The sequence below is a fragment of the Mobula hypostoma genome, chromosome 29 (assembly GCF_963921235.1).
Source record: "Mobula hypostoma chromosome 29, sMobHyp1.1, whole genome shotgun sequence".
Classification (NCBI taxonomy): Eukaryota; Metazoa; Chordata; class Chondrichthyes; order Myliobatiformes; family Myliobatidae; genus Mobula; species Mobula hypostoma.
This window is the reverse complement of record NC_086125.1, coordinates 6,837,343-6,848,428: the sequence shown is the minus strand read 5'-3', so window position 1 is coordinate 6,848,428 and position 11,086 is coordinate 6,837,343. Positions and strand designations below refer to the sequence as shown.

The following is an 11,086-nucleotide window of genomic DNA, read 5'->3' as shown; positions in this document are numbered from 1 at the left end:
AGATGTATGTACACAGCATTGTACTGCTCCCACAAAACAACAAAAACTGACGACTAAGGTCAGGAATAATAAACTCGATTCTCATTCTCCACCCTTTGCCCCCCACAGCCTTGCCTGCACCGAACCAACCCCTTCCTTTCCTTTTCGAGGTGGAAGTGAAGCTGAGAACGGACCATTTCGACTCATGAAGACGCAGCTGATTGACAGTGACTCCCTCCCGTCAGTACCACGACCCACTCCTTGCCCCCACAGTCTACCCAACGACCCTCTCTCTGTTTCGCCAGGGCAAAGCTCTCGGCATTTTCAGGCACCCCCCACCCCCGCGTAAGCAGTCTTTAGCGGTTGAAGTCGGAGGTGATATAAAACAACAGATTTAGTTTCTCTCTCGCTCTGTCGCTCTCTCTCTCGCTGTACAGCAGTAGCTTCCTGCTTCAGACACTGGTGTCGGAGCTGCGAACCGGGTTCGAAGGAGGCTGCTGCTGTGCAGTCGGAGGCTGCCGGGCAGAGAGCGGGAGGGCGGCAACGTCAGGCACCGATAATGTCTTCCAGGACGCGGGAGACCTGTTACTCCTGCGGCGCCTCTCCGCTGCCCCCCCAGAAGAACCGCGACACCTCCTTGGCCACCGGGGCTGCGAGCGGCGCCGGCAGGGTGTAAGTGCAGCCGACTGCAAGCCGTCGGAGATGGGGAAGCCGTGGTGGAGCTGGTCGGCAGCGCCGGCAAGAGGTGTGGGAGCGGACGAAGGAGAGAGCGAGAGGGAGAAGAAATGGGCCGAGCTGTTCCAGCGTTTTGACACGAATAAGGATGGACAGGTGGATATAAAGGAACTGGGAGAAGGCCTGCGAGCCATGGGCATATCGATGGAAGGCAACACTGAGCAGGCACGGTATTTTTCATTTCATGATTGCCTTTGTTTCGGATTTAGACTTGTTCGGTGAATCCAACCGATTTTATTACTCCCCGTTTTCGGGGATAGCGGTCTGGTGCGCAGTCGATATCAGCCCGTCCCACGGCATGGGTCTGTCCGAGTGGGAGGTCCGACAGTGTCTGACGGGAGGCGATATGGGGTCAGCATTAGTACAATGCTCTCCGATATTGTCGCTTCCTCTTTCATACACGGAACGTCTCAGAATTAGCTGACCTCACCGGGGCAGAAATCATATGACTGAGACGTCGACTTCTGTTACATAGACACACTGCGAGCTGGGACAGACACATTACACACACACACACACTTTGTGTAGGACATCCAGTTAGTATTTTGCACACGTGGTCTGTGTGGGACAGTTACACACACGATCGGTGCTGAGACAGTTCTTTACACACACTGTCAGGGTGATAGAGTTGTGTTGTGTACACGGTCGATATGGGGACAATTCTGTCATACAAACCGCCAGTGTTGGTTCAGTTGTGTTCACGCACGCTCAGGGCTGAGATATTGGTGTCACACACACAGACGGTTGGGATTGTGTTCCACACGGTCAGTGTTGGGCCAGCTCCGTTACACACAGTCAGTGTTGGGCCAGTTCTGTTACACGTGGTCGGTGCGGGACTCTGTTACACGCGGTCGGTGCGGGACTGTCTGTTACACCGCGGTCGGTGTGGGACTGTTACACGCGGTCGTCGTGGGACTGTCTGTTACACACACCAATAATGGCCTTTTTAATGGCCTCTGATCCACACCCTTCGAAAGTATTTGACATCCTGTGCTTGCTGGACCGAACTCTCCTCCAGCTCGCTGTTTGGAAGAGCGAACTCGTCACCTCCCGTTCCTGCCCCGGACTCTACGTACATGCACTGCCTGCAGTCCTATCCCTGACAGCTGTATGACTCACACCCTTGCTCCTGAGCTTGACCTGGAGTTTCGGGTTAGTTATCTGTGCTGTTACTAAGCTGGCATCGCCCCATCTCTGTTGCATCTCTGGCCAGCCTCCGTTGTTCTCAAGCCCCTGACCAGGAGGCACCTTGATCTCTCTTTCCCAATATCCAGACCGCCTTCCTTGCATTGTTCATTACCATGGCTGTGTAAGAGGCCTGCAGCATGCCCTGGGATGTGTAATACCTGGACTAATAGTCGACTCAGTAATAATGCATCAAATGGGGAAGCAGTTTACCTCTGAGTGTTCTCCATCCAGAAGATGACCAGATGGGAAGATTTATTTCTACCACATCCCCGACATAATTAGAGTCATTTGATGTTGTGGTACTCACTGAGATTGGCAATTGGCTTGCAGATGTTTCATCACCAAACGAAGTGACATCCTGAGTGCAAAGTTGTTCGTGTTTCTCTCTGGGAGTGCTCGCAAAGTTATCAGAAGGGAGCTGCATGTCTAACAATTCTCATGCCTGCTTCGTGTTTGCCTGTGCCAGAACCTCTGTGGTGTCCCAGTTAACGTGGTGGTGTTCTTCTCGATCTTCATGTACCGAGACCAGCGACAGTAGATCACGTCTCTGTACTGCCAGTTGGTGTCCCTGCAGACAAACAGGAGCCAATAGAGTTCAAACGTCAGCTGAAGGGAGACCAATCAGGACCAAGACAAGCGAACGGGGGCCAATATAAATGCAAGCACCTCCAGGGAGAAACACCAGCAGTGCCACACTCGACTGGTGATGAAACGTCTGCAAGGTAATTGCCAAGATCGGCGAACACTGCAACATCAAACATCTCAACTCGTTACTAATATTCATCAGCATCCTCAATAATTAGAGTCAGTACATATCAAGTCTGGGTCTGTTGGATTTACTTGTTTCAGAGATAATTCTAGGGCTTCGGCTTCTGCAAATTGAGCTGTATGATTCCCTAAAGGATATGCTTGCAACTCATGTTGTTCAAATTCAGTTTCCGATATAAGGTTTATTCCTCTCTGTTTTGTGGATGTCTACAAAGGATAAGTTTTCAGTTTGTATACTGTATACATCCTCTGATATTAAATTGAACCACTGATATGGATTTCCATACTGGTGTGGAGATGGTACCAGGATTATGGGAAATAATAATAATAGGAATTCTTGAATATGTTTGGAGAGTATGGCAAGTCCAGAAGACCTGTAACTTCCTAGCGTTCCCAGCATCGGCCACCTCTGAGTTGCTTCAGCATCAGCTGGAGGCGTGGTGCTCACTGCCTGCAAACTCTGAGTAGTCAGAGGTCCAAAATCTTGATGGGCAGATTGTATTTGGAGAGCTGCAGCAACTCTCTGTACTGGAACTGTCCCGGTACTCTTCTTGTTATAGCCAATCTTTTCAATAATTCTAGTCCATGTTCCCAAGCATCTGTCCTCCGGGCTTCGTTAGCAACTGTAGGGTTCGCAAGTGTGAGCCGATACCTCGTGTGAGCCTGGAAGGAAAACATGATACCCCCGACCCCCATCCATCAGGATTTAGGTATGGGCCACCAGGTTCTGTCACCTAAGCATATGGTCTGCACACGGGTACCTGGTTTCTATCTAAAAAGGAGCAATTTGGTATCTCCAGGCGCAAATTATTGCCACATTGTTGGGATCCGGTACAAATTGTGGTGGTCTGAGTCCAGCAGGTCATACAGCAGGGTTTGGCCCGCCTAATATGTTCGATCCCCTCATCATTCCAGTCTCTGACTTGAGCCATAAAATATTCATCATGTTCAATCTGAGGAGCAGTCAGCATATTATCCCATATTTCTGATAAATTATTAATACCTTCATAATATCAGCCGGCATTTGCCTGAGCACTTACCGGAAACCAGGATGTTAACCATTTTGTAGTGCTGTGTTGGGTGCTCCAGCAGTTGTCAAGAGCTTTCTGAGTTGGACTACTGCTAAATAATAATTCTTTCTAAAATAATACTTTTGCTATAATGTAACCATCTTGGGCGCCAACTGTGATGGTATTAGGTCTGCTGACCACACAGATCTTAAGCCCTATTGGATATAAATACTCATGAGCACCCTCAGTAAAGGGAGATGTTAGTATACCTACCCAATCTTTGCTTCCCTGTTTATTCCTCCTGTGAGTTCAGCTGCCAATACCCACTATTCAAGCGGTGAGACCTCCTCTCTTACAAGAAGAAGGTACTTCCAATTAACAAAGTAATTTATTTATTCTCAGTGACACAATTAAATCCAGACATTTGAAACTTAGAGAGATTTCTATCTAAAACATTTTCGACTTCAAACCATTTCGTGACCACAAGTAATTTCAAAAAACCCAGAGGATTTCCAAAACACAGGCACAATATCTATAAACTAAAAAGACATACCCACAATGCAGATAAACGAACTGTCCATCGAGAAATCAAATCCAGAAGAATGGATTCTAGTTCACCCCATGTTTCTTACATGCTTCTTGGTGCATCCTACCCCATTCCAAATAAGCCTGAACTGCTTTCTGCATTTATACAGCTTCTTGCCACTTGGGTAACTTCACATGTGGATAATATATCCTCAAATACCATTTATACACAACCAGTTGAAAAGCTTTTTTGAAACACAAACCCAAGTTACCCACCGTAAATGCTGTAAAGCTAAATTCCTTGAGTACATAAAACTTACAACTTATTAACAGATCGGTTATTGCTATACTAAGTCTTTGTTTCCATCTGGTCTAAACACTTCTTTGGACTAATCAACTTAGTCAGTGTTGTCTGTTTTGAATAAGCCAAATTAAATACCCCAGTGTCTCACACTGCACCTCTTCAACTGTAAGATGGGAGCTATGAGCCAGCAAAAGTGTGGTTCCATACAGAGCTTGTTTGCAAAGTTGTGTTTTTTTTTTAACTTCTAGCTGATTACTGCTTGCTATTTACATTTTAGGAACTGAAGACTGGCTCCTGCTTACGACTCGAAGCTAAACAAATATAGTGTTTAAACTCTCAAGTGGCAGCTGCTGTGTTTAGAAAGCCGAGCTTGTTAAACAACCAAGAGGCCCACTGACCCAGAAAGTGAATATCCATCATAGCAGTGGTTGATGGGATTTATTCTGGCTGGAAGTCTGTGATCAGTGGTGTTCAGCAGGGATCTCTACTGTTTGTGACATATACGATAACCTGGATGATGACAGACATAGGTGGTTGGGTTAGTAAGTCAGTTTGCAGATGATACCAAGATTGGTGGTGTAATGGATAGCGTAGAAAACTGGCAGAGGGTACAGTGGGATCCAGGTCAGTTGCAGATATGGGCGGAGAAATGGCAGATGGAGCTTCACTGTGCCAAGTGTGAAGTGCTGTACTCTGGGAGATCAAATGTAAAGAGAGGATACACTGTCAATGGCAAAACCATAACATCGTTCCTGTGCAGAGGGATCTTGCAGGCAGAAAGGAGTAGTTCAGTGGGGACTTATTACGAAGTTAACGAGTTCAGCACAACTTTGTGGGCCAAAGGGCCCGTTCCTGTGCTGTACTCTTCAATGTTGTATGTTCACTGTCAACGCAACCCTATTCCAGCCTGTACCCCACACTCTCTCATCAATTCACCCAAATTCAGCCACTCACCTGCAGATTAGGGGCAACCTATCGGTTGACTGATTGCCAAATATCTTTGGGATGTGGGAAAAACCGAAGAGGGCGCAGAGGGTGCAAACTCCACACGGCCAGCATCAGAGGTCAGTATTGAACGAGGGACTCTGGTGCCGTCAGACGGTGGCTTCACACACTGAATCACTCTGCTGCCAGAAGCAGTGATGTCTGACCCTCGCTGAGGGGCCGGAGCACACCGATTCCTCAGGAGCTGCTTCTTGTCGGGACTGAGGGCAGAATCAGAATCGGGTTTAATATCACGGGCATGTGTTGTGAAATTTGTCTCTGCGACAGCAGTACATGGTACATAATAATAGAGAAAAAACATGAATTACAGGAAGTATAGAGATAGGGCAAAAGTATAAATAAAAAAGTATTGAGGTGGTGTTAATGAGTTCAATGTCCATTCAGAAATCGGATATCAGAGGGGAAGAAGCCGTTCCTGAACAGGTGAGTGTCTCGCAGAGCTGCTAACATGTGCTGGGAGACATGCATTCCAAGTGCACTGTGCCTCAGCTCCAAGTCAGAGAGTTGCCGGTTCAACTCCCACTACAGACACACAGGTACAAACTACAGGAATGATGTTGTCAGGGACGTTCTTAAGACAGTGCCGCCCAGGCAGAGGGACAGTACTGAGGGAGTGTCTCACCGTCGGAGGGACGGTACTGAGGGAGTGTCTCACCGTCGGAGGGACGGTACTGAGGGAGTGTCTCACCGTCGGAGGGACGGTACTGAGGGAGTGTCTCACCGTCGGAGGGACGGTACTGAGGGAGTGTCACACCGTCGGAGGGACGGTACTGAGGGAGTGTCTCACCGTCGGAGGGACGGTACTGAGGGAGTGTCACACCGTCGGAGGGACGGTACTGAGGGAGTGTCTCACCGTCGGAGGGACGGTACTGAGGGAGTGTCTCACCGTCGGAGGGACGGTACTGAGGGAGTGTCACACCGTCGGAGGGACGGTACTGAGGGAGTGTCTCACCGTCGGAGGGACGGTACTGAGGGAGTGTCACACCGTCGGAGGGACGGTACTGAGGGAGTGTCTCACCGTCGGAGGGACGGTACTGAGGGAGTGTCACACCGTCGGAGGGACGGTACTGAGGGAGTGTCTCACCGTCGGAGGGACGGTACTGAGGGAGTGTCTCACCGTCGGAGGGACGGTACTGAGGGAGTGTCACACCGTCGGAGGGACGGTACTGAGGGAGTGTCTCACCGTCGGAGGGACGGTACTGAGGGAGTGTCACACCGTCGGAGGGACGGTACTGAGGGAGTGTCTCACCGTCGGAGGGACGGTACTGAGGGAGTGTCACACCGTCGGAGGGACGGTACTGAGGGAGTGTCACACCGTCGGAGGGACGGTACTGAGGGAGTGTCACACCGTCGGAGGGACGGTACTGAGGGAGTGTCACACCGTCGGAGGGACGGTACTGAGGGAGTGTCTCACCGTCGGAGGGACGGTACTGAGGGAGTGTCACACCGTCGGAGGGACGGTACTGAGGGAGTGTCTCACCGTCGGAGGGACGGTACTGAGGGAGTGTCTCACCGTCGGAGGGACGGTACTGAGGGAGTGTCTCACCGTCGGAGGGACGGTACTGAGGGAGTGTCACACCGTCGGAGGGACGGTACTGAGGGAGTGTCACACCGTCGGACGGTACTGAGGGAGTGTCACACCGTCGGAGGGACGGTACTGAGGGAGTGTCACACCGTCGGAGGGACGGTACTGAGGGAGTGTCACACCGTCGGAGGGACGGTACTGAGGGAGTGTCACACCGTCGGAGGGACGGTACTGAGGGAGTGTCTCACCGTCGGAGGGACGGTACTGAGGGAGTGTCACACCGTCGGAGGGACGGTACTGAGGGAGTGTCTCACCGTCGGAGGGACGGTACTGAGGGAGTGTCTCACCGTCGGAGGGACGGTACTGAGGGAGTGTCTCACCGTCGGAGGGACGGTACTGAGGGAGTGTCACACCGTCGGAGGGACGGTACTGAGGGAGTGTCACACCGTCGGACGGTACTGAGGGAGTGTCTCACTGATGGAGGTACAGAGGTGATGGAGTGGTAGTTCTCTCTGGAAAAAAATGATAAGTAATATTATTTATTTTGGATGATTGTGCAGTGTTCTCTAAAGTGAGAAGTTGTGACCCGGATGTGAAGGTGTGCTCCCAGCATTGCCAGCTCCTGGTGTAAATGTCAGAGAATTTGTGTTCGGGGGAAGGGAGAATGTGAAAATGTCTGTTGTGCATGTTGTTGTAATCCCAGTGACTGCTCACAGGTGGAGAATCACTTTACTTCCACTTTTAGCTGTGACCACTGCTCGACTGAATGTAAACAATCCCAGTACTGACGTTTTGAAATGTCATGCAGGCGGAATGAGAGGGGCTAACCCAGCAAATGGGCCTACAATTTAACTCTGGTCACACAAGGAGCCACACTGATCGATTGAGGCCTCATGTTCGCTGTGTTGTCATGTTCAAGTGGTGGATTTGGTTTACAAATTACTTTCTCTCAACCCGGAACTTCTCAGATCTACATCTTTGCACACAGGAGCATAGGTGGGATGAAGTAATCGTGTTTTCATAACGGTGACACAGAGAGTAGGGCCGCTGCCTCATGGCTCCAGTGACCGAGGTTCAACCTTGACCTCTGGTGCGATCATCACAGAGGTTGCACTTCCTAATTTTGACCTTGTGGATGTGGCCTGGGTGCTCTTGTTTCTTCCGATTCCCCAAAACCGTATGGGTTGGTCGGTCAATTAACCACTGTAAATCAACCTTAGTGTGGAGATGGGTGGGCGAATCTGGGATGAGCTGTTCAAAGTGTGGGAAGGATAACATGGGATTACTGTATAGGGGTGCTGCCGGTGTGGGCTACTGTGTATCGGTGAGATCCGGCGTAGATTGGGAGACCGCTTCGCATCATCTGCAACAAACAGCAGACCACCCATTTCAATTCTACTCCCCATTCCCATTCCAACATGTCAGTCCGTGGCTTCCCCTACTGCTGCGATGAGGCCACACTCCGGTTGTGGCTTCACCTGATATTATAAGCAACACCTCACTTGTATTCCGTCTGGGCATACAAGATGACATGAACATCGATTTCTCAAACCTTCGGTAATTACCTCCCCCTCCTCTCCTTTACCACCAACTGTTCTTGTTTCCCTCTCACCTGCCCATCTCCTCCCTCTGGTTCTCCTCCCCCTTCCCTTTCTTCCATGGTCTTCTGTCCTCTCCTATCAGATTCCCTTTTATCCAGCTCTTTATCTCTTTCAACAATTAACTTCCCAGTTCTTTGCTTCACTATTCTCCCTCTCCCAGTTTCACCTATCACTTGCCATCTTGTACTTCTTCCTCCCCTCCCCCCTCCCACCTTCATATTCTGACTTCTTCCCACTTCCTTTCCAGTCCTGATAGAGAGTCTCAGCCCAAAACATCGACTGTTATTCCCACCCACAGACGTTGCCTGGCCCGCTGACCCCCGGCACATTGTGTGTACTGCTCTGGATTCCCAGTATCTGCAGCATCTCCGGTGTCTCCTGTGTGTGGGTGTTCGACAGTCGATGTGGATCCAGAGGGTCGAAGAGACTGTTGGCATGCTGAAGGATGCTCTGGTATATCACAGCGACTTGTTGAACAGCTGCTGGTCCACGCCTTGGGATTCTGGAGAGGCTGTTACAAAAATGTTTCTGGAACATTGGGGCAGCAGGGTAGCGTAGTGGGCACAATGTTTTACAGTACAGGTGACTTGGGTTCAATTCCCGCCATTGCCTGTAAGGAGTTTGTACGTTCTCCCCGTGACTGCGTGGGTTTCCTCTTGGGTGCTGGATCCGGTTTGGTCTCACCTTCCAAAGACGTATCTGTTGGTCAGTTAACGAGTCATTGTAAATTGTAATTTGGGGGATTGCTGGGCGGCGGGGCACAAAGGGTGTACTCTGCGCTTTATGTCAATCAATCAATCAACAAAACATCCACTGGAAGATGGATGGGCAAATGGGAACTCACCAGCTCGAAGCAGAGGCCGTCACACTCAGATCAGATCAGATGTTATGTCTCGAGGCTGGATTATCACCTCCCAACACGTTCTCGAGCCCCAGCGTACCTCCAGTCCGTGGTGCCGTGACGTTCAGGGGGAAGTTTTGGCACGGCGGTGCTGAGAGCACGGCAACAAGAGGATGCAGATCCGGGCATCGCACTGAGCTTGATTGGTCAACAATGGAGGCACGGCCCCAGTGACCCAGAGGAGAACTGTCTGCTCTCAAAGCTGAAAAAGAGTGGAATAGGAGAGAAGGATAATCTCCCAGACAGGTGGTCTCTGAGGAAACATCTACACCTGCCACTGGCACATTTGTGACCCTGCAAATTCCGGGATTTTCTCTGGATTTATAAATATACAATATATATGGAAGCAGTTGCCTTTGGACTGAGGGACCATGAATAGCAATAAGATTGGCAGGACATAAGCACAAGAAATTCCTTTTGAAGGGTCTCCGCCCGAAATGTTGACACTTACTCAGTCACATGGATGCCGCCTGACCTGCGGAGTTCCTCCAGTATTTTGTGTGTGTTGAGCCTCTGTCTCTGATTGATGACTTCGTTATTGATCACGTTGATCAGCGGCTTGGAAATGGACAGTTGGCAATCAGATGTGCCGGTCTCTCTCAGCCAGACCTTTTCTTGCCTCCTCTGCTTTCCTCTTTCTTCTTTTCCCGGGTTTTATTGATTTTCAGGAACTGGATATCATCGACAAGGTCAGCAGTTATTGTTAATCCCTGCTGGGCCCTTCTGAAGGAGGTGGGTGAACTCCTTCTCGGAGCATTGCGGTCATTCTGGTGAAGGCGGTGGTGGTCAGGGGCCTCCGGGACGCGGGCCCTGTGAAGTGGTCAGAGCAGTGTGTGACCTGGAGGGGAAGCTGCAGGCGGTGTTGGTCACCCTGTCTGCCTGTGCCCCCAAACAGTGGAATGGGTTTCAAGTTCAGTTTTATTGTCATTCATACTGTATGTTTGTATACTGCCAAATGAAACCGTTCCCGCGAATCAACGCGTGCTGTGCACAACACAGTACATATAACTCACACCCAACACATTATGTAATAGTACTGCAAATAAATTAATAAATAATCAGAAGCATTTATGACACAAGCCAAAAAGTAAACAGTATAACACTGCTGGTGCTTCAAATGAGATGAAACTCGGGTGGTGGCGGGGAGCTCAGTCGTCTTACAGCCTGGAGGAAGAAGCTGTTTCCCATCCTAACAGTCTTGTCCTAGTTTTACGGTACCTCCTGATGGTGGTGGGGCGGGGGGTGGGGGAACAAATAAATTGTTGGATGGATGGGAGGGATAACTGACGGTGCTCAGGGCCCTGCGTACCCAGTGCTCGTGATAAATATTGATACTCTCAGCAGCCCTCTCAATCCTTCGTTGGGTCTCATGGTCAGACGCCTTACAATGCCCGTACCAGACAGGGATGCAGCTTGTCAGGACACTCCTGAAGACGCCCTGTAAAATCTGGTTAGAATGGGAGGGGTGAGCCAAGCCTCACTCATCTCAATCTCCCCAGGAAGTGGAGGCACTGCTGTGCTTCCTCGGCTAAAGAGATGGTGTTG

At 50.1% G+C, this 11,086-nt stretch overlaps 1 protein-coding gene across 1 annotated transcript in view; it reads left to right on the top strand.

The window, feature by feature from the left end:
- The first annotated feature begins 302 nt into the window (after positions 1–302).
- The window catches only part of LOC134339469 (mitochondrial adenyl nucleotide antiporter SLC25A24-like), a 60,046-nt gene continuing 49,262 nt past the window's right edge, over positions 303–11,086 (top strand). Inside the window, exon 1 of the mRNA XM_063036007.1 lies at positions 303–879. Coding sequence (XP_062892077.1) covers positions 682–879 — 198 coding nt within the window. The 5' untranslated portion in view covers positions 303–681. The remainder of the gene's footprint in view (positions 880–11,086) is intronic.